Below are 24650 nucleotides of genomic sequence, written 5' to 3'. Positions count from 1 at the left end.
ATGGGCTTCATTTCGTTGCCTATAAACAAACTGATGCATTGCATTCCCAAAGAGCTCTACTTTGGTTTCATCTGTCCATAGAACATTATCCCAGAAAGACTGTGGCTTATCTATGAAAATTAGTCTTGCCTTTTTGTCCCTTTCTTTCTCGGGTCTCCTCCTTGGCCTTCGCCCATGAGCCCTACTTGGTTTAGTGTGCGGCTTATTGTACGGACTGACACCGCGACTCCAGATTGCTCCAGGTCAGCCTGATGCTCTTTGGATTTCTTGAGTGTTTTTTTTTTCTTGACAGTCTGCATCAACCTTTGCAGACTCATTGAGTTTCTTTTTAGCACCATGTACTGGAAGCATCTTAACAGTTTTATGACTATGAAACTTCTTGATAAACATTACAAACTGTTGAAACAGGCATTCCAAGATCTTTGGCGATTGCCTTGTAGCCTTTGGAATTGATGTTTTTTTGATAATAGCATTTCTGATGCTCTTAGTCAGCTCTCTTGTCTTTGCCTTTGTTAAAAAAGAACTGGAAACAATCAGCCCCTTTTTACGCAGTAAAACCATCAAGTATTGGTTAATTGAGGTCATGTAAACACTGAAAATTAAAATCAAAATAATTGCGTATACAATAATTGTGTGCCAATAATTGTGTGTAGAAGTGTGCATTTTATGTCTGAATTTTTTGTTACTTTGTTGTTCAGTAACATGGACATTTTATTAAATATTATGATAATAGTGAATTGTTTAATAGCATTTATTTATGAAGATATTTTAAATCTGTACTTCAAAGGTCAAAGCAATGAAATCATCAGAAATTCTCAGAAGAACCATGCTTTTCTGCCTGATTTGTGAAATCAAAGTGCCTTTTGATTTACGCTTGACTCATCCCTCATCACCTAATGCTCTGCCCTAATGTCCCATTTCAACAGCAATTACATCACATTAAAGAAGTAATGATACTATTTCATGATACCTTTTAATGGTAAATATATTTATATAACTTAATTTTTCTGCAATAATAAGAACAAACCATGGAATGTATGGCTGTTTTTTTATATTATCACCTTGCATTTTCGTGGTGTAGTTTATGTGCTATATTTACTATTGACCAATGATCAATTTAATACATATAGCTGGCCAGTCATGTGGCCAGTCACATTGTGGCCAGTCATGTGGGATTTCCTAACTTTACAATTTGACAAGGATCAGATGAAAATTCATTTAATCCATTAAAAACTGACCAGTGCACAGTGCACAACTGTGTTTGTAACCTGTCTATGCTTTTTCTCAATACCATCCGATATATCCTGGTCTGTGAATTTTCCAGATCTCAAGAGATGAAAAAAACTGTCTCTTCTCAGTCGGACCCTTTTCTTCTTTGTTTACCTTTCACTTCAGTCTATCTCTTTCCCTTTACTCCCAGTCTTCACCTCTACAGGCCAAGTCACCTCTTTAAACCTTTATTCTCTCTTGTCTGTCTTTGTCTTTCAGTGATATGTTGCATATATATTTTGGCACATCAGTGACTGTCCTCTTACATGTGCACCTGCTTTCCTTCTCACTCATCCATCTTGTCCTCTCTGTCTTGTGTCTACCTGTGTCTCTTTTTGTCTGTCTCCTTCTCTTCCTCTCCAGGTTTAGGTGTCTGTCTTACTGTCTTTCTCTCTGTCACTCGGCTGACTCCCACCAGACAGGAAGACTCCCTCTCTTAACAACAGCTGACATGTGGCAATTTCCCTTCGTTAATGACAAGAAATGTGCCAATTACCTCTCCGGATGTTTCACTGCCAATCAGACACTAACGAGCTGTGAGTGCGTGTATGTGTGTGTGTTTGCATGTGTGTGCAAGTTTGTGCATCTCTGTCTGCATGTTTGAGGATGCTGGCATGAGAGGAAGTTGGACAAGTGCTGTATGAGATGTAGTCTTCTGAATTTTAATCATTTTTGAAATCTTTTCACAAGTGTAGTGTAGAGATTGGCTTACCTTTTCATCTCTGGTTTTATTAATGAGTCCTAATTATAGTCTGTACAGAATAAATGATGGGTGAACTGTTGCTCACTTTTGCTCTCTCACATACACACACATTCCCACTTCTGACATGACTTTCTACCACTTTCTATCCCTCATCACTCTCTCCCTCCCACTCCTCCATCTGCGCTGAAAAGCTCTTTTATTCAATTTTTAATTACCTTCTCATTTAAAAGCGCTTTTGACATCTGAACGCAGCACGTTTGGAGAGGCTGCCTCTGTGATTGGTGCAAAATTGGATAACCACCTTTTTGTATCAACTGTCAATCTCTATTCCAAGATCAGACCTTTCACTTCACAATGCCCTGTGCTCTATGCTCTATACACACACTGATGTGAGAACTAAAAGACAAAATATTTATCATGTCAACAAAGCCATCATTTCTCTTGGTTACATCATCTTTATTTGTTTTAATAGAGTTATGTTCCATCACTTTTCAGCATGACATCGGGAACAAAGAACACACAAAATGGTAATCAGATCACTGTCAAATCTTTGTGCTATAAACACATGGGCCCTGCTCTCTGGTCATGTTTGTCTTATTTGTTAATTTAATTCAGTATTAAAGATTGATATGATATTGTAACACAAACACACACACACACACACACACACACACACACACACACACACACACACACACACACACACACACACACACACACACACACAAACCTATGTTACCTTTATTCAATAAAGTAAATACATTGATGCATGCTCTATAATAACTGTAGCCTGAAGGAGTTATTTACCGTATTTGTATATGCACAGTATATAATAAGATGACCTTAATAAAAACGCTATCACCAGAAGCTACAGGTTAGTGAATTACTACTAAATTCTTCCGGTGTGGCAGTTCTTAAAGTCATGCCAGATGTCTAACTGTCACCTCAGCAGATGTCAAAATATACACCTATCATATATAGACATGCTTTGCTCTGCTGTATCTTAACTGAGATTGAAGCCTGACACCTGACAATTGACACTGCCAATAAAATGACAAAGAAAATTATCTGAAAATGAAAATTTTGCCCGATTTTCTCACAGTGACTTCCCTCATTCCATAAAAGTCAGTAATTCCAAATAATCGGGTACCAACACAGATTGAATATTTTCTTTTTTTATCTTCATATTGCAGTTTTTATTGACTTGTGTAATAATAAAGCTGCTTTCATTAAGCATCTAGTCATAAATTAAATATAATATAATATAAAAAGATGCTTTTCTTTTTCTTGTGGAATGAAGATGGTTTCTAAAAACGGCCTCTGAGTGATTGACAGATGTAATACATCTCCTATACATCGAAACTTATTTCATGTTGCTCTTTATTGCATTGTGCTCGTGTGAGAGAGAGGTTTAATTTCAGCTAGTAGACGGCGGAAATCCTTCCTGGCTCCATGAAATTGATTCAGCTGATACATGTTTATGGAGGAAAACACTTATAAGCACCATATCAGCAAAGAATATACATCAGGCTTGCAGAGTGTGTACTTTGAAGCTCAGCTGATATTAAGTTTGCATCCAGTGTTTGTTCAGATGAGAGTTTGTCATGGGGATTGGTGCCTTATGATGTGCGATGTAAGTGTTGCATGCATTGATATTGAAGTAGGGCTGCATTGGAAGGGGTTAAGTGTGAAATAATTGTCAAGTGAAGTACTGAAAATATTTCTTCTCAGTCTCTTCAGTGTGTTGCCACTGGATAAGAGAGCAGGCAGCCCTGCCAAGGTGTGACATTCACGGCATCTTTGATATCTGCTATGTCAAACCAACAGAGATACTAGTGAAGCTGGAGATGCATATAAGCCAATGCATGTCAATATCAGCCCGTCTTCTTTTTTGGGGAAGTTCAATGCTGTTCTTATAGGAATGGCCAATCTGTTGTACATCTCTGCACCACTACATGCTGTTTCTGTGTTGTTTCTTCAGAAATCTGACAACAACAGTGAGCCAACACTGTTTAGTCTTGTCGGGACTCATATCAGACTATTGCCCCACTTTTTTCTCTTCTCTCATGAGATAGACCCTTTATAAACATCCTGCTTATCTCTGCCTGTAGTGCTCCTTGGTGTCTTATCTCTTATCAGGCCCTGCTCCTCATGGGATATAACAAAACACAGGAAGTTAGCTGTTTGCCAGGTCTCCTCATGACTGGACAGCTTCTTTGAAGAAAACCAGAGAACCAGGAAATATTTTGAATCAAAGTGGCTGCAGAGGTGTGAGGCAGCATGTGCGATTCTTTTTGTAATGCCAAACCTATACACCTTTGAGGAGAAAGGGGTGTGAAACAGCAGGGGTGATTTACAGCCAAATAAAGCCTCTAAATGATCCACTGTTCTGTGCTAGTGCTAGGAGTTCAGTATAGGTATCATTTAGGTACATGAAACTAATAAGGAAAGGTCAGAAAGTCTCTCAGCTTCAGGAATCGTGGAGAGTTTTCTTTCTCTGCTGTCTGACGATGCTGCTGTGACTGTTGTGCTTTGTTCCAGGGGGAGAATAAAAAGAGTATGATGGTTATTGACTTTTTGCAGCAGGACCTCAGAGACTTAAACAATTGTGCTCTAATCCTGGCACTCTCTGTTATTTCAGAAGTTGAGCGGAGACAAGAAAAACTATAGCTGTTTAAACACTTTGGTGTGATTTTTCTACAGTCTAATGAGGTCAACCTGTCTTGTATCTACTCTCCCATCTCCTGTTTAAAGTATTTTTCCTGTTGTCTCTGAGCTGTCTGTGTTTTATCTTCTTCTTCTTGTGCTCCCTTCTTCTTCTTAGGTGGAGTGGTTAAAGAATGAGGAGGTTATTGATCCTGCAGACGACAGAAACTTCTATATCACCATTGACCACAACCTGATCATCAAACAGGCCCGCCTCTCTGACACTGCCAACTACACCTGTGTGGCTAAGAACATTGTGGCCAAGAGACGCAGCACCACCGCCACAGTTATTGTCTACGGTAAACTGCTATCTTACACTGAACAACACAGTCAGTCAGATTTAACATAAGTCTCAACATTCATCCTCCTAACTGGCCACTGGGAGATTAGTAAAGTCAGACTTGGTGGCAGAGGAAGTGTTGAGTTCCTATAATGAAGTCAGCTCAACTCAAAATAAGTCACTCTGCATAAAGCAAATCCCTCTCTCTCCCGTGGCATGTAACATTCACTAATTCTGTTCCTGCCGGAAGGTGTGCAAGGAATGAAAGATTTGTGATTTTCTGAGCTGCGAGCAAGGTGCTGATGTGGCTTAGCCATACTTAAAGAGACCCCTGCTGTTTCACACAGACTCACCCACTGTCTCCCTAACATCAACTAACATGACTGTTATTGTACAGCACGGCTGTGAACTTAAACTTCAACGGCTGCTGGAGGCTACTCAAGACAAAAGAAATGACACATGAAACAGATGCTCTTTTAAACCTGAGGCATTGTTTCTCTGTATGGAACGACTACTGATACGGCTGATTTTCCTTTGGGGATTAAGTAACATCACAACCAAAGACGTATGTACAGTGCAGTTAGACTGAATGAAGAGAAAATGACCTGTTGTTATGTATGTTGTAAGTTTAGTTACAGTTAAGTGAACGTTGAGAATAATTGAGAATAATGTAGCCATTGGGGAATCGATGTAAGGGTGATGTACAAACACAAATTGTAAATTCAAGACAGCAGATTTCAGGGAAGAGGGTCGCTGGCTCTACAAGGCTTTCCTGTCACTAACACAGTCTATTAGGACTTTGTATTGAAAAACTGCTTTGATGTCATCTCATCCTTGAGAGAAAGTAACACAAGCCACTGCATCTTTTTGTGCCGTCCTTGCTTCTTTATCCACCTTTTCCAAAAAGGGGTACTCGCACATTTTTTGTGCTGCTGTGCTTTACGTGAAAGCATACATTCCTACATAGCAGCATGAGAAACCCAAAGCTTAAGGAGGAGTTGTGTTTGATACTAGTGATGAAAATATGAGAAGGATAGGCAGTGTGTTTTTAGCCCAATGATTTCCAGCCCAACCCATTACAATAGACATGAAACAGGAGCGCAACCTGGCAACAAAAAGAGAAAAAAAATGGGAGAGAGACACAGAGAAAGAGAGAGAGAAAAGATAGAGCAATAATCCATGGAGGAAAGAAGGCAGACAGAAAAGAAATGTGGGGTTTTGGTGGTTTTCCCCCACAGTCCAATATTTTGGGCTTCACTCATAAGCATGTCACATTTGAAAGTCGGAGGCTCTAAGGGGCCCAGCTCCACCATCTCAAATGCCACAGACTTGTTCTCAGCCACAAGCCCTAGTGTCACTCTCCACTGGATTTGGTCGCTGACAGAGATGGATGAGAGAGGAAGAGAGGCATTAGGAGGAATCAGTGGATGGAAAATGCAGCAATCTGACCAGAATTTACTGTCTGGCTGCATGGCAAAGTAACGACCTGATATTTCAGGGTCAAAATGCAAAAACTCTACAGTATCCACACATTTTATAATGGGCAAATGACTTTAAATTGAGGTATCCAAGTCTCAAGGGATCCCAGTTAATGATTTACCGAAAGAGCTCACTAAAGACAACCTGATTCAAATCCAAATGTATTGTTTTTATTCTGTATCTGTCTGGGCTTTTGCTGCATTTTTATTTTTAATCTCATTTGTTAAATGTCATCTTATTTTTATGTATTTCATTCAGCCCCAATCTATGTTTTCTATTGGCTTTATGTCCTTTTGTAAAGCACTTTGTAACTTGTTTTTGAAAAGTGCAATATAAATTACCGGTTATATTTTAACATGTTTTATTACAATGTATTCCAGTGAACGGTGGATGGTCGACATGGACAGAGTGGTCAGTATGTAACAGTCGCTGTGGTCGTGGTTACCAGAAACGCACACGCAGCTGTACCAATCCGGCACCACTCAACGGCGGTGCCATCTGTGAAGGGCAAGGCATCCAGAAGCTGGCGTGTAATCCTCTCTGCCCAGGTATGGCATAAAATTACAATACGCCCACTTATTAGTGGGAAGAAAGGGTTTAGGTGCACAAAAACTAATTAGAAAAAATATGATCTAGTTCTGTGTTTGCATAGTTCACTCTGTTTGTGCCTCCACCCTTACCTGTGTGTCTCTCCCCCACATATCTCCTGCTCTCTCAATCACACTCACCCACTCATGCACTCGTTTGTCTTCATCTCCTCATTTGCCATTTCATTCACTCTACTCTCATCTGTCCTGTTTGTTGTATGGTAGTGGATGGCCTGTGGACAGAGTGGAGTAAGTGGTCCACCTGTGGGACAGAGTGCACCCACTGGAGGAGGAGAGAATGCAACGCCCCAGCACCCAAAAACGGGGGAAAGGACTGTGAGGGCATGGTACTCCAGTCCAAGAACTGCACGGATGGGCTGTGCATGCAGAGTGAGTACCCGACTAATCCTCTGCTACTCTCTCTGACCTGCCAACCAAAAGAAATTTCTTTACCCTTTGACCATGAGTTTCACTCTGCTCTTTCATCAACACGCTGTGTTTCACATCCCCACATAACACTCTCACCTTGTCTCAGTCTTTCTGTTTCGCTTCCCTCATACATAAACAATAAGACTTGCTAAAACGCCTTTCTCTCTCCTGGACTCGATCTGTTTCTCTTTGTTTGCACATTCATGATAGACAAAAATTGTTGGATAAAGTGACGTAAAAGCAGAAACCACTGCACATCTTTTCCTGTGTCAGCTCTGCTGAAAATATAAGCATATGTTTTAAAAAAAAAAAAAAAGACTTGGCCACATGGGGAAGCACTCTAAGTAATTATCCTTGTCACAAGCTAAGCATTTGGGAGTTATATTTAAAATAATAATAAGTGATTATATTGTAATTACATAAGGGGGTCACAGCTACCAAGCTTCTCTGATTATAACCTTAATTTAAAAACTCTGGATTCCTTAGGTAAAATGAGAGGAAACATGAAGCCACACAGTGGAACAAGTGTAGACTTGCTCCTTTTCCTGAGCTCACAATTACATGTGTTGGAAAGTGAGCAAGTATTTTACATAATCATTTACTATTTCAATGATTTCAAAGTGCACAAAGCCTCCAGGATGCACCAGCATTTCCTACTCATAAGTCACAATTTTGCTATCGGTTTTATTGTTTTGCTGCTAAAACACTTAGGCTAAAGCCAGTTTGTGATGCAGCCTGATATTTTTCTGCAGGCAGGGAATTGGTTTCTGCTTCTCTTTCTTCCATCGAGTTAAAAACAGCCACGCAGTTCAGTTGGGCAAACAGTCCTGCGCCCTCTCCCTTATACTACATTCACAGATTGGAATCATGCTGCAGTTGCTCTGGTGCTTGCATGTGCGTGTGTTCACTGCAGCGTTAAGAAGAAACAGGGTAAAGTTTTTGATAAACCGATCTTCATCTACTAAGTCTGTCTTTTTATTCTTGTTATTACAGACACAAGGTGTGTAAATAACAAGAGAAAGAGGAAGAGAAAGAGATAGAAAGACTGCACAGTAACTGAGTTAAACTCTGTTTCTTGTTTAATAAAATGTTTCTACAATAAACATCTTTGAAGGTGTTAGACCCACACATTGTCACAGATGCCTCCATCGTATGTATAACCCACTACAGATGGTGATTGTGACACTAATAATATAACAGAGGCTCGGCTGCTGGATGTCTAGAATTTGATATAGCTGGCTGTCACTGTGTGCAGCTGATCTGAGCTTTTGCTGCACTATGGGGTTGTAAACTGCTACCTGCAGAATAATGCTGACATGATGTACTATAGGTTACGTTTGACATCCCATTGGCGGTCAATATGCATCTTCAGATGCCGCTGGCTGAAGGATCTGCGTGTCTCTGTACAAAGTAAGTACATACTGTACTGTACGTCCATATGTACTGAGGATTGACCGGGAACTATGACTTCAGTGTACAGTGATTTCATTTAACCTTAGCTTCAGAGGAATGCATGAGCTGATATTATAGCCAAGGTCATATATCTATAGTGTATAGACGCATCAAGGAGCAATCTACGAGAGGACATACTCTTCTTCGTCTTATTCATCTTATTTTATTTCCCTCTGCGGTACAACATATGTTCACCCCGCATTTCCCTGTCCCACTGCACGCCCTCTGTAACTCAGCCTATCACAGAGGCATTAGTTGTTGGTAGATTGATGGCCAGTATGCAGAGAATATAAAGCCATAATGATATAGATTTAGGATCATTTCAGGTATTGATTTTTTTTGGAAGCTAAGAGGATGAAGCCACTTATGTCAATGCTAATGACCATTTCCACTAGCATTTAGGAGAATGGCCCATTATCTAAAAGCTCACATTATGGCAAATATGATTGGAAATGGAAGTTGTGTGCAATCTGAACTCACCTTGGACCGTTGATCTGCTCCCTCCAGTGCAGTGCTGGGATCTGAGCACTTGTCTGTGGATTCCATTGCAGCCTGATCGTATTTTCTGTTGTTTGAATTTATTTAAATCATTTCAATTGCAATCCATCACAGAAATCCTGCAAAGGAATTTGATATGACCGGAGCTGGAAATAGAACTCTTGGTGCTCCTGCATTGCAGTGCACTGTAAAAACTCAGCTGACCCGAGTCAAAAAGGAAAGAGTTGTGTTATAATTTACTTTGCATCTTGTTTATAGCATTTAGACAGCTGGGGTCGGATTTAACAAAGTTAAGTATGTACAGATTGATCGGGAGAGGTTGCACTTTGCCTGTTCAGATAGAACTTCCCAACTCTAACATGAGTGTAGTTTTCACAGTTCACTGACGCTCACCTGTCTAAATCTCTGTTTTTCACTCCCTCTGTGGTCTGTCTTCCTTGATTCTGATGTTGTTTTTCAAGCCTTTGATAAGACTGCTCTCAGACATGACATTTTCTTGACATATTGATCCAGAGAAAGGGGAGCGCACACTCCAGCAAGGGCAAATGCTTTATTGCTAACAAACAACAGAGACCGGAAAATCGTGACTCACGGGTTCACCTCAGCCTTCCAAGAACATGAAGTTATTTTCTTTATATTTACAAATGGTTGAGAAGATGTGATTAAAAGTGAATAAATAAAATCAATTTAGGTTATAAAGATTCACCACCAAGAAGTAGTCGATGCAAAAATTAACCTTTAGCTATTCAAATGATGACATTAGTTTTGCCAGACGACAGTATATTTCCCTAAGGTTGGATATCTGCCATATTCAAAGAAGTAATAACTGAAACACAGACAGCGATTTCCTGTATGTGTCCCCTTTCCTCCCCAGCTCTGTGTTGTCAGTAAGGAATAATTTTTGTCTGTCTTTCTGTGAAGTTTCCTTTGGAGCCCACCCACTGAAGAATGCTTTTGCCCTGCTATACTGTAGACTCAGTCAGGATGAACAGAAACTCTAAGGGATGGGTTCAAATGGGCCATCAGTTAGACTGACCCTGACAGTAACCTCCCCCTGCTCCAGCCCGACCTCCCCGTTGCCTGATTACATGTACACGCCAGCCCCATCTATCAAGACATTGATTTTCCTGTCAGTCCACTTGTCTGCCTGTGGCTCTCTCCCTCTCCAATAAGGACTTCATTGTTTGTATAGTTGTTTATGGATGTCCTGGCAAGACTGAAAATTATGTGTACTAGTGCGCTATCCCTGGCTGCCACTGTAGCCTGCTTTCCACTTCCCTGGCCACAAGAAAGCCAACAAAAGCCCAGGTTGGGGCCAGAAACCATCTGTGCTGAAGATTTTCTCCAAGTCTCTGTCCTTCACCTTTTTTTCTTTCCCTGCTATCCTAACATAATCATTCCTTTTATCTCATGCACCACCCTCTCCAACCCACCTTCCAGTGACAGATGCAAGGCTGTAGGTTCTATTGACTCTGTTGGAGCCCACACTTTATCAGCGCCTCCATTCCCTTCACCTGCCAGCATTAGTCCTGCTGCTGCTAAGGCACTAAGCCCCTTTGATGGATCACGCCACTCCCTTACAGAACCTCCATGTTCCCCCTGCTCTTCTCATCCATCTCCATACACGGATCTGGAGAGGAGGGGCCAAATCAAGAAAGATCGCTTCCCTATGTCATCACTCCTACTCATGAGTTTGTTGCTGTCTCATTTGTTGAGTTTGTTTTTCTGTTGGCTTAAATTTGATTTTCATCATCCCTCTCCCGCCATCTTGCCCCCTCCATCCCCCCTCCTTACATCCCCTACTCTCTCCCATCCACAATCCTTTCCTCTCTTCAAGGTTCCTTATATCAGAAGTCCTTTGAGGCTAAAGACAAGAGTGATGTGGGAAATTCATGTGAGTTATTGTTTTTTTTTAATCATTTATTTTTTTTCGGCATAGTTTCTACATTGATTCTCATGTCTGACTTTGTCTCTAATCTTTTTTTTTTTAGCAAAGACTTCATTGGCAGGTTCAGTGCACAGGGAATTTGCAGTCACTCAGTCTCAGACAAATCATTAGAAAACTTTTCTTTTTTTTAAACAGTAACATTTCATGTTTTTTGCACTAAAAAGATAAAGCAAATAACATTCATAACAATGAAAATACATGTTTGCAATTGTTCTTTCCTGTACATTCATGTTACATTGTTTTTTTTCCCTTTCTTTTCACTCACAGATGACCACATCAGGGCATCTCCTTTTTAGATTTCTGCTCTGTCCTTTCTCATAATGTGTCTCTGCAATCTGGCTGCCTGTTCACAGCCATGTTACTGTTCTGTAACCCATAGCTGACACTGCCCTTTACCCTGTTGCTCCTCATGAACTTCATCCTGACACTTCGCCTCACTGCCAGCTCAGGCACTGAGTCTGGTCTCTTTGTATCTCCCCCTCCCTCTGTAAATCTCAGCATTCTCACAGAGAATGGAGTGTTCACTAATCCCTTTCATTTCCATTCCTTGTACTTTTCCCTTTCCGACAATGTCTCATGTTCAAAGGGATGTATTAATCTAAGTGATACATTTTAATGCGTACACTTAGCAGGTTGCTGCCGTTATCATCAAAGCGTGGATGGAAGATTGTTCGACAGAGGGGATATATGTTAAATAACGGCAGGGAGGCTTGGCAGAGGGAGCACAGTGAAATTACATTTTCAGACTTTCATCAGTGGATCCCTGCTCTGTTTTCTGTTCGTGTCTGTGCCAGGGGAGGGATTAGAGGCCTAACATATATGAGGATGTATTTTGACACTCCTCCTTAATGTGATGTCTCTGTTAAGGCTAAAAAGAGAGCACCAGGCCACACATGTCCTTCCAGGGGACTGAGGGAAATAAAGTCTTTTAAATGACTACAGTATTAAACCCCCTGCCTCTTTAACTGTGGCCATTCAGTACAGTTAAATCAAAGAAACTATTTTTTTTAAATCACTATATTTATACTGTCATTGTAAGGAATACCCCAGTGAAGGTCATACCCAATTGAAGTTCAGTAGAGATTCTCTAAAAGCATGAAATATAATGGATTTTAAACAGATTAAGTGTTGAATAATGTACTTGTTTAATCATATTTAAAAACCTATTGATATGGAAAATCAAGTCATACCTAGAGGAAAAGAAACTATGCACTTACTGTATCAGTGTGTGATTAAAAATTACACAATGTATGTCTTCCAGTCGTTACAGCAGCATTCTTCTCTTGCTTTTCTTCCTCTACGCCTTTAACCTCCTTCGCGCAAGAGACCGCAAGAAACAGATTGAGTGCCATCTGTATCCCTGAGACACACAAGGCTAATTTACACAAATGCTCGGCCATTATGCATGTCCTTTAAGTGCTGTGTATGGATTTATGTCTGATGCTGCCATCTACTGGTGTAGATTCGGTGCCATTTGCATACTCAAATTATCTCAAAAACGGTGATATTCCCGTATCAAAATACAATTGTTCTCTTATAGGCTTTGGTCTTTAGCGTTTTGTACAAGTCCCTGACCAGTACAGCGTGTATTCATGCCTCGAACATTGCAGACATACAGGCTCACACATGCCCTCTAAAGAAGAGTTTCTCCCCATTTGTCAACAGTGAAGGACATTTTTTACCAAACACCACAGAAAGTTCAGGCTGTCAGTAGGCATCCATTAAAAGGTCTGATCTGTAATGAGTGCCTGCCTGAGTCTGTATTTCTAACAGCCACTATATCCATGCCAGGTCTAGTAATCACACAGGGTTTCTCCAGCTGGAAAGTGGACAGAAAAACTCTGGGAGGGAGAAAGAGATGAAAGACAATTTGAGAAATGCAAGCTATGTCTAGATCTTATCTGCAGTGTGTAAGAACAAAGACAGAGACAGACTCTGAACTCCAACACAGAGCACGGTAATTTGAAGATGAAAACATCTATATATCTGTCTTCAGAACTTTTGATCTCACTTCTGAGCCTGCTTGTTAGGACATTGTGTCATTGGGTTGCACTGGCCCAGCCTTCCTTATTAATTGCACCATTGCGCACAGAGTTCGTCATCATTATTTTTTGTCGTTTAATGTTATCTTTATGATGCATGGCACTCACACATGCAACATAATATAGCTTATTACAAAAAATAGTTTGTGAGTCACAAACATGGACACACAAGTTATGTCTCTTGTATATGTTTGGCAGATTTCTTGTGAATAAGAGGTGTATGTCTGCCCTTTATTAATAAAATCCTTGAAAATTGAATGTTAAGTGGCAAAGCCTAAAGGTGAAAAATACCCAGTGTTGTTTGTCAAACTAAACACAGTACATGCATCTTTATCCCTTTTCACTTTTGACAATTAAAAACGTCATGTTATTCCATCAACACCCAGACTGATTGCCAAAACAGGTCAGCACTAATTACAATGAAAAAAAAAAAAGAGAGAGAGATATACTGTTACCATTTATTTGCCAGTACATGGTTATTAATATCCGGCACAATCTTAAACCAGGATATTAGTCATCTGACTTCATCACAACTCCTGCATATTGAGAAGGAAAGCTTAACGCTTTTGATATGAACTTATGAGATCTTAAAAGACTACTTTTCTCTCTGTGTTTTGTCTCTCTCCACATACACCCTGCCTGCTTCTCCAGCGGCCCCCAGTACAGATGATGTAGCTCTGTATGTGGGTATTGTCATCGCGGTGATCATGTGCCTGGTTATCTCTGTCGTCGTGGCGCTCTTCATATACAGGAAGAACCACCGGGACTTCGACTCTGACATCATTGATTCCTCTGCCCTCAACGGTGGCTTCCAGCCAGTCAGCATCAAGACCGCTCGCAAAGGTGTGGCACAGGAGAGATATATGTGTTGGGTTTTGTGTGTATGTGTTTGCCTGATTGTACCGGTTTGAGTGTCTTTTACATCCCCTGTGAGTGAGCTAGCGAACACCAGATGACACTGATATTTTCAGATTTGAGTTTCAGTAAGCTACAGATACTAATATGTTTCTTTTTTTTTTTCTATATCTCATTTTAAAAAAACCCACAAACTTCTTTTGTATATTGAAGAACAAAAGCAAAACTCACACATTAAAGTAAAACAACTTAATTTGTTAAATGTTATCTCAAGCAGCTGTACAACAAAATTGCCTAAATGAAATATTCAGAAATGGCTAAAGTTATGATTTATATCAGTAAATATCTGATTAGTGCATAAGTAAACAAGACTACAAATCTGACCAGGCATTCGATCCTGACAGTTTAATATTCGGTGCTACAAAAACATTTCTGTCTGTACCAAAAACAGTATTGAGGTTGAATACTCAGCCCTAGATCATGCACCTATAGTGTCAGGCATTGGGGATTACTTGCAGCAGCGACCTATAGCATTAACCGGGTGAGATATGTTTGACTCAGGTGCTCTGGCAGCACATGTGTGTTAGTGATGATATGAATGTAAATGTGCCCTTTTGACTGTAAATGAGCTGGGAGTTTGTTAGAGAAACACAGACAACATGTTTGTGCAGTCAAGGTGATGAGACTATTAAAATGCTTGTCGTTGTGATGGGAGGCCAAACTATGCCCCATCAGTAAGGCATAATAAGACCATTCCATATCTCACATATTAGACTGTAATTAGATTTGGGCTGGTGACGCAGGGCTTAAAAGTAAGACCGCAGGGATGAGGACAGGTGGCATGTGGCTGGGCAAAAAGACAACAGGGAAACAAACAGACCACAGTAATTGTGTTGTAAATGGGGTTTGGGAAACAGGAAAAAGGAAAACTGAAAAAAAAACAAAACAAGAGGTAGCAAAGGCTGAAGAGTAAGATTTTAAAATACTGTAAAATTCAGAAGGACCTTTACCATAACTAATGCAATTAATATGAATGCTCAATTAGTATTTAGAGCCAGAATCTTTGCTAAATGTGTTCTTTCTGTTATTGTTCGTGTGAGATTCACTGACATCAAAGATATCTGCTAATCCAAAAGTATGTAATACTTAAGTGCTTCAGATATCCCTTTGATTAAACAGGTTTAAGAATCTTTTATATAATATTTAGGCTATCTTTACAAGTATATTTAATCATTACATTGATGTTAGCCTCCGGCTATCCGAATCAGTAGATGCCAGAACCAGATGACTGAAGACAGGATCTGAAAACACATCAAACCCCATTTTGTGTAAAGAAGGTGGTCATGGTCATTGATGCAAAGAATATATCTTTTCATATCTCTGAATGCATAATAGTTATGCAAGTTGTTGCCACACCTATGCTACAGTACTTACAGTAATGATTAATGATAATACGAACGTTACTACTACCAACACTACTATATCTATTGCTCTACTGCTAACAATGAGGGTTAAGATAATAACTCATTATTCTGGCCATCTCTTATCTTTGAACAACTTTCCTGACTTTCATAAACATCTGTATCATTTAAAAACTTGGTGTTGTTGGAAAACAGAGAGGACTTGGTGGTAGTGGAGAAGCTGGACGACAGAGCTCCCACTGCCCTCACTCCACCCACGCAGCCCAGCTATTGAACATTCATCCTTGTACCTACCGGGTAAACGGAGTGTTAGTGATGCCATCTGTTACTGATGAATCACAGCTGCGCCTCTAACTTCTCTGACTGAGTAATGTTTCTTGGTGGTGAAGTGGACTTCCCTAATGAGTGAAAAACAAATGAGTAAAGCCAGGCATCAGTCTTACTGATTGCTGCCAACACTTCATTTCCTCATGGTTATTCTGGATTCAAGTTACCAGTTCTCCACATTCACGGTTGGACAGAATATATAATGACCACAATTCTTCTCTTTAGACATTTACTCTGCTTGATTGATGTACATTCCTTTTCTTTTCCAGCTGATCTTCTAACGGCACCCCCCGACCTGACCTCAGCGGCCGCCATGTACCGCGGCCCAGTCTACGCCCTCCATGATGTGGCTGACAAAATCCCCATGACCAATTCTCCTCTGCTGGACCCTCTTCCCAACCTGAAGATTAAGGTGTACAACTCCTCAGGCTTAGTGACTCCACAGGATGACCTGGGAGGGGAATTTTCCTCTAAACTGTCACCTAAGCTGCCGCACTGCCTCCTGGACAACAGTGACAGTACGATGGGTCGTCGCACACAGACCCAGACGTTGCTCCGCACCAGGGATCCATCCTGCACCGCTCTGGGCTCCTTCAGCTCCCAGGGGGGGCACCTCATTGTGCCAAACTCAGGTACTGTACTAGACAGTGAGAAGAAGTATTTTCACATTTGATTTGTGTTTTAATTTGTGATTCAGTGCATATTTATATTTTTAACCAGGCAACCAGGTTGCATATTTCAAAATATGCAGAGATAAACATAATCTAACAAAGGAATAAATTATTTCTGATTCATGAAAGAGGGATCTGCTATTTCCAGCAAATTCTTCATCGAGTTCATCGAAAAACTCATTAGCTGTCTTTTGCCTGTTTCAGACAGCTAGTGGCTCTTCCTCACATCGGCATTTAGCAATTTTACCGCTGGTTGTGTGCATTTACATGTAAGAACGCGTGTGTGTGTGTGTGTGTGTGTGTGTGTGTGTGTGTGTGTGTGTGTGTGTGTGTGTGTGTGTGTGTGTGTGTGTGTGTGTGTGTGTGTGCGTGCACGCACATGTACGCATACTGAAAGGATAAAATCCTCTCCACAATATAGTTTGACATGGAGAGGATACAGTCCATCGGATTTTCCCATGTGCTCCAAAGGGGCCACTCTTCATTCATTCATAATAGGCTTGTGATAATGATGTTCTTCACCAAAATGTTACCCTTAAAGATCCCATGAAATGGGAACTGGAAACTCCAGACTATTTCTGGGCTGGGTGCAGTAACTTTCTGGTGTCTCTGCTGGTTTCCTGGCAATCTCACAGTGACAACAAGACTCCAAGAAGTCAGTGGACAAGAAATTGTCCAACACATAACACCCCCATAAAACTGCAACTTTTCATTTTTACACTTTGGTTTTTATACAAATTAAACAAACAAGATATAATATGTTAATGAGTGAGCTTTAGAGGTGCTTGTAGGTGGATGTTGTTACCTACGGAGCTGAGCAAACCCAATCTACCTGTTTTCCCCGTTTTCACTCTTGCTAAGGTAAACTAGGTGGCTGTAGCTTCATATTTAGCAGACAGACATGACACTGGTATCAATCTTCTCATCAATTCTGCAAGAAAGCAAATAATCATATTTCCCAAAATGTCGATACATTGATTAAAGATTGACCCCCTCACTGTTACAGCAGGAAATAGATCTCATTAAGGAAGTAATGATATGATTTCATGGGACCTTTATAGGGAAAATCCACTTTAATGCAAAACATATATAAAGTGATTTGTTGGCCTTTAGTGTCAAGTTTTTTACATAGAAAGAAAGTTACTTTAAACTAAGACAGTTACATTTTAAAGTTACTTACTCCATTTGGCAGTAAATTGTGGAAATATGGGCATATTACAGCTCAGTTATAAAGAGTTTTGCAAAAAAAAACTGAAGGACACCTTTAAGGTATCAAATGTCAAACAAACATGTACAATAGCAGCTACAATCATCAACAGCATCACATTTATCAACATACATGGTGAAATGTGCCAGAAGTAGTAGTATTTAGTATATGAAATAAAATCCAATACTGTATGTGTACACCATAAATTGTGGTCTGCATGTACAGTATGAGATTTGAGCTGCCTCTCTTATACCTTACCGTCTCTACCAGGATAACCTTTACACACACAGACATGACTTTGAAATAATATGCTAAACCATATGTAACCTATCAGCGTATTGACCCCACACAGTATGACAAGAGTTGATGGGTACCTAAGGTTTGTGCACTGCAAGTACTGAAGGAGAGGTGTACTGTTTCAGTCAGCTTACATTAGCTATGCTGTCCTCACTTCAAAACCGTGCGGGCTGCTTGTAACATGCCACAGATGCATGTTGACAGGCTCAGACAAACTAGCAGCAACATTAAAGGATATACTGACTTCTTAAGTTTCTTAAGTTTTTCTTTTTTCCTTTTGATTCCTGTAAAATGTTCTCAGCTGCTGGTTGTGCTCAGCCACCTCATCATGTTACATAGGCAGAGGGAGAGGAAAGAGCATATTTGATATTTGATCTGTGTGTGTGTGTGTGTGTGTGCGTGCATGCGTGCGTGCGTGTGTGCGTGTGTGTGTGTGTGTCTGTGTGTGTGGGTAATGAAATATTTTGTGGCACTGTCAGTGTGGTATTTTGCATCTTAAAATGCATTTCCGATCTCTTTGAAGCTGCGCTGTGCGGGAGAGTGGCAATGTACGAGACGTCGTGGTGACAGAGTTGTGATTGCCTTGCTGGCTAGCTAGCAAGAGAAGCTGCCTGCCACCTTTTGAAAACTTCAGTACAAGGACAACGGAAATGTATGAGCTATCTGAGAAACCCCCTCCTGTGTATGCGTGAGGGAATGAATGTTCCTTTGTGTGTTTGTGTGTGTGTGTGGGGGGGGGGGTCCTAAAAATACATCGGAAAGGACATCATATCAAATCAATCTGAGATGAAAAAATGTAAATCATGCTGTCTGCAGCAATATGAGAATGCTATGACGAGTAGAGAGATCATTGATTTTAGAAATGAAATGTCACATCATTTCGAGATGCCATAGGAAAAGGCAGTAAAGTGCCATAGTTTTTGTATATGGGACTGAGGGGAGCTGAGATTATTACTATACTTCTCCAAGAAAAATAATTATCACTTTTCACTGGAGCACTATGTTAAGTTATGCCCATTACAAATAAAACCACGGAACAGTACACCATTAAGGACCTACATTCCATTTATACTGGATATCTTAGTTGGTTAATAGCTGAGATTCACCATGTAAACATCGGCCAGTATGTGCTACAAATATTAAGAGATTGTTGTTTTATCTTGGCCTGATCTCTCTCTCTCTATGCTCTCACTGGCTTAAGCAATTGATTAAAAAACAAACAAACTATTAAACAGAATCATGAGAGGCACTGACAGTACAAATAGCTATAATGACTCCTCTGGTCTACCTGACAACTCCCAACTCTTATAAATGCCTGTTTGTCTGTGTGTCTTTCCGTTTTTGTGCTCCCCAGGGGTTAGTCTGTTAATTCCAGCAGGGGCCATTCCTCAGGGCAGGGTGTATGAGATGTATGTGACGGTTCAGAGGAAGGACAACATGAGGTACGCAGCACCGCCTGCCACATCGACACCCCAGGCCTATGTTTACCCCTGTCAGCTCTGCCATGTCACACATTCAACGAGACTGCTGTCACATCATCACTAAACAGCATTTGTGTGTGTGTGTGTATGTGTAAGTGTGTTATTCTCTGTGCACCTCCAGGCCCTCAGTGGAAGACGGCCAAACAGTCCTGAGCCCTGTGGTGAGCTGTGGACCCCCCGGGGCCCTGTTGACTCGGCCCGTCATCATCACCATGCACCACTGCGCCGTGTGTGACGGCCAACAGGATTGGCTGATCCAGCTCAAGAGCCAGTCACAGCAGAACCAGTGGGAGGTGAGATGTGGGAAGCACAATGAAAACTGTGCAGAAGTCTCTAATGTCTGAACTTTTGACAGTCATGTGAAGTATTTAAATTATGTTTCGTTACCTAAAATAAGATTGATTTATCTATTAAACAATCCACACGGCATCTGCTTGGTGGAAAATTCTACTCAACATTTTTAGCAAAGGGGAAAGGTACTGTCGCAAACAAAATGATGAAATGGTGTGGAACAATACATAGCAAGGAGGAGGTGAAAGAGATCAACTTCCCCTGCTTTGTTTGTGCAGCTAGGCAGTCAGAGGAAACCCCTGTTGCAACCAGGTGATGAAATAGTAAATCTCTGATCGCAGAGAAAGGGCTGGGACTGTTTTTTCCCCATATTGTTCTCTTGTGCCTTTATGAATGCCTGTTTTTGTTTGTGTGTGTGTGTGTGTGTGTGTGTGTGTGTGTGTGTGTGTGTGTGTGTGTGTGTGTGTGTGTGTGTGTGTGTGTGTGTGTGTGTGTGTGTGTGTGTGTGTGTTTGGAAGTCCTGTGCCTGTAGGCTCCATCATTAACAGTGCTGATGATGATAAGTTGGGTTACTGAGGGCAGTGTAAATGTTTTCTGTCTATCCCCTCTCTCCTTTTCTTTCTCCCTTTCTCTTGCCACATGCACACACACACAGACACACACAGAAACACACACAGACACAGTCCAATTACCCAGAGGAGATCATTTAGAGATAAACTATGTGTCCACCCTCATCATAAAAACTGCTTTAAACTTGTTAGAAGTGGTCCGGTTGTCATCTCTTTCTCCAAAAATCTCTATCTCTATTTTCTCCGAGCACACCTCGGAGAAAAACACGAGAAACCTTGTTGTAGGCAGTTATTAGCAACTTCTTCTTCTCTGTGAAGAGAGTATTTTCTGGGGAAGTTTTCCTTCAATGGGGGTTTTAATGAATACTTACGGGTGGGAATTTGCTGAAGCCTTTTTAAAGGGAAAGGTGCTCAAAATGTAAAAAATGTACCATGAGCATTTCTGTAGCAGCAGGGCCTAGCAAGGCAAGCAGAATGAAAAGCAGTAGAGAGATAATACAAAACACAACGTTTCTTTCTTTTAAGAATTTTGATTTTGTCTATATAGGTTTATGGCCTAAATTAATAAGATGTAAATTAAAAGAGGGCACCACTCAGGGAGGATATCTGGGAAAATGCAATAGTTGGAGTCTATGCAGGGGTATATGCCAATCACATATTGAAAATCCAACTACTTAGTAACAGCCTATATCCACTATATGGACCTGAGTCTGCTTGTCATTGAATAGTGGCTTGAATAATATCGTTTTCAGGAAGTTCTTCCACCATCTCTACTGCTGATGTGATGATATGACTTATGTTGCAGAAAAAAACTGCCAGACAGGCCCCGCATGCCTTTGTGACATTGATGAATTACTTGGGGGCAGCCAATAAAGCTCAGTGTAAACTAAGTATTTTTAAGGAAGAAATAACTATTGATTACATCTGTGGCCTGTCAGAAATGCAGATGGTAATATCCAAGGACAGCAGCTTCCTTTATATGAGCTTCTCTTCCCGCTGAGGCCAGTTTTCATGCTGCATGTGTGAAATATTGTTTTATGTGACATGCGCTGTCAAAATGTGTATTCATCACTGCAGTAGAAACAGGAGAGATGAGCTCCTCTGAAGTAATTCACAGATATTATGTGTGTATTTCTATATAGTCTTCACCATCCAGTGAAAATAATCAGTTCCATTGGCATCCACAATGCCTCACCCCTCCCCCATCGAAGCGTGCACATATACACACAAATGCACGCACAGTGTCATCGAGGAAACATGCTGTTGGGATGATGATGAAGACAGGAGGTCATATAATGAGGAACATGTGAGACTTTCTGCTTCAATAACTCGAAAGATTTATCCTCCTGTGCCTCCATAAAAAAATCTCAGCTGATAACTGCAGTCAGAAATTTGTGAATAAATTATGCTGTGTGTGTGTGTGTGTGTGTGTGTGTGTGTGTGTGTGTGTGTGTGTGTGTGTGTGTGTGTGTTTGATTGTTTGTGGCTGCACACATATGTATGAAGCAAAAGCCCATTTTTCCACTGTGTGTTCTAATTATCCCCCAATAAGGAGCCCTAGTACCATCTCCCAGGAGCAGTTAAGGAGTCTAATGATCAGCCATAATACTACTGTTAAACGGCCTCACTCACAATAAAATACTGTAATTCCTCTTCTGTCTCTCATAATAGGCTGAATTAATGCCAATGTGATGCTCACAGGAGTGTTTGGATTAGAGAGAGAAAGACACAGAGCAAGAGAGAAAGAGAAAGCAAGATCAAGAGAGATCCAGAGAGGGTGAAAGATAGAGAGAGACAGAGACCAGACAGTTTTAATGAAAGAGAAATATGTCCTGGCATTAGCGCTTTTACAGGGGTCAACAGCCAATGGTCTTGATACTCACTCTTCCATTACCTCACATACACAATGGCAGAGTGTCAGACATTAGTAATACACACATACTGAGTGTAATTAGGACAGTGTAGTAAGGACACAGATTATGTGAAAAAGCCATGACCTTGATCATACTGTCCCTCTTAAAATGAAGTTTAAATTCAGTTTACTTCCGATTAAACTGATTTGAAAGAACTAAACATGAAACTAGATAAACCTGTTATTCATCATACATCTGCTTCTGAATTAGCGATTACATTCCCATTTGACACGAAGTTATGTCAAGGATTCTATTGTATTTAATAATTACAATTCTGACAAGATAAGGTTTGTAAGAACACTGTTTTTACATACACAAAGTCACAAGATCAATTTTGTCAACAAGAAAGAATTTGAATAAACGTACATTCTGCTCATTTTCAAAACATTTAAATTAGGGAAGGAGATAGAAGGAGATGTTCAAATTATTGTGCAAATGACTCAAAAAGTAAAACTGCAAATAGATGGAATAGTCCCAATTCTAGGAACGAAAAAGCATTAAATTAGATGTAGAAGTTATCATATAAGTTTGATTTGTGCTCTGGAGACACAGAAGGTAACAGTGAACTCAGATTTCATTTTAAATCTCAGAGATTAACAGTTATACTTTGGCCTTACCTACCAACAAATGAAAACATACATAGACACTTAGGGGGGGCAGAACCAGCATGACAGATTTGGTGTATTTAGAAATTATATTAATAATGTCCTCTTTTGTTTTGATCTTTTTCCACTTTCTAATGGTATTTTGCCAAATGCAATCACTGCATCACAGTGTAAAAAAATTATGACAAAGCCCTTGACTGTTTCTGGCTCTTTTAGCTTATCATCTCCCACACTTTTTCTTTCTTTCCATACGCACTGTAGGATGTAGTAGTGGTAGGGGAAGAAAATTTCACCACGCCATGCTACATCCAAATGGATGACGAGGCCTGCCACATCCTGACAGAGACGCTGGGCACCTACTGCCTCGTGGGCCAGTCTCTCAGTGCTGCCACCACCAAGCGCCTCAAACTAGCCATCTTCGGCCCTGTCACCTGCCCTGCCATGGAGTATCACATTAGAGTCTACTGCCTGGACGACACACAGGACGCGCTCAAGGTAAATATGCAGCGTGTTGCAATGTGTGTATTCCCCCTATGTTTGCAAAAGGTTATGTAGCAGAAGTTAAATGTGTTCGTGAGTTTGTCATTCTGACTGAATTGTTCATGTACGTGTGTAGGCATAACAAGCAGATGAGGTGTGGGAGGTAGAATGAGAAATCTTTGTGTTGGTGTGTCACAATAAGGGGAGGCAAGCGCTTGCATTTGAATAGCGTCACTGCTCCTGCAAGAAAGATGTAGTTGCTGCGCCAACACAAAATAAGCCAAATTTATCCCTGTACTCCACTGTTGTCTCCCCGCCTCAATTCTGTTTAATACCTCCATCTACCTACATGGAGGAAAGATAAGGAGGGATTATAATACTGAGTAGGGATATTGAACACGGTTATTAAGTTTGGGAATGGGTAATGAGACGTGATAGTGATCCTGCAACAAGGACATTGAAGCTGTTTTCAGATAGCCGGTCCAGATTCAGGTTCATAAAGCCTTGAGGGAAAGTGTTGAATATGCTGTAAAAATAATATTTCATTTGTAAATTTCCATTTGAGTATTTGCAAGAAACCGCTGTAACAGACAGGGTACAACACTAGTTTATAGCAGCACAAAAGTAGAAAAGTCAAACCTGTATTGAGGTCGGCCAGCATTTTTTCATATACCAATCAAGTGTATGTTTGTGTATGCAGGAAGTCCTGCAGATGGAGAAGCAGATGGGTGGGAAGTTGTTGGATGAACCAAAGACTCTCAGCTTTAAAGACAGCACCCACAACCTGAGACTTTCCATCCACGATGTCCCCCACACGTTGTGGAAGAGCAAACTACTCGCCAAATACCAGGTAAAATGGTCATCTACTCTTTCAGAAACAGGTCTTAAACAGTAACACACACTGTCCGACGGTTAAGTAACTTCCTCTACCTTTTTCGCATTATTGCAGGAGCTTTCCTTTCAGCAAGTGTGGAGCGGTTCACAGAGGAACCTCCACTGTTGCTTTACCCTGGAGCGGTTCTCTGCCAGCACAGTGGACCTGGCCTGTAAGATATGTGTGCGCCAAGTGGAGGGAGAAGGACAGATTTTTCAGCTGGACACTACACTGTCAGAGGTAGGGTCTGATACTTAAGTCTTCCA

General features: G+C 40.7%; 1 protein-coding gene across 1 annotated transcript in view; it reads left to right on the top strand.

Annotated features, from left to right (window-relative positions):
• unc5c (unc-5 netrin receptor C) overlaps nucleotides 1-24650 on the top strand; it is a 114824-nt gene that overhangs the window by 86058 nt on the left and 4116 nt on the right. Inside the window, exons 5-15 of the mRNA XM_040156516.1 lie at nucleotides 4797-4977; nucleotides 6818-6985; nucleotides 7250-7414; nucleotides 11241-11297; nucleotides 14045-14236; nucleotides 16266-16628; nucleotides 19526-19613; nucleotides 19774-19945; nucleotides 23292-23525; nucleotides 24211-24360; nucleotides 24460-24624. Of these exons, the coding sequence (XP_040012450.1) occupies nucleotides 4797-4977; nucleotides 6818-6985; nucleotides 7250-7414; nucleotides 11241-11297; nucleotides 14045-14236; nucleotides 16266-16628; nucleotides 19526-19613; nucleotides 19774-19945; nucleotides 23292-23525; nucleotides 24211-24360; nucleotides 24460-24624 (1935 nt within the window). The remainder of the gene's footprint in view (nucleotides 1-4796; nucleotides 4978-6817; nucleotides 6986-7249; nucleotides 7415-11240; nucleotides 11298-14044; nucleotides 14237-16265; nucleotides 16629-19525; nucleotides 19614-19773; nucleotides 19946-23291; nucleotides 23526-24210; nucleotides 24361-24459; nucleotides 24625-24650) is intronic.

Source organism: Xiphias gladius, chromosome 20, assembly GCF_016859285.1.
Source record: "Xiphias gladius isolate SHS-SW01 ecotype Sanya breed wild chromosome 20, ASM1685928v1, whole genome shotgun sequence".
NCBI classification, from domain to species: domain Eukaryota; kingdom Metazoa; phylum Chordata; class Actinopteri; order Istiophoriformes; family Xiphiidae; genus Xiphias; species Xiphias gladius.
Note: the sequence above shows the minus strand (reverse complement) of the source record. Positions and strands in the feature narration are given on the sequence as shown.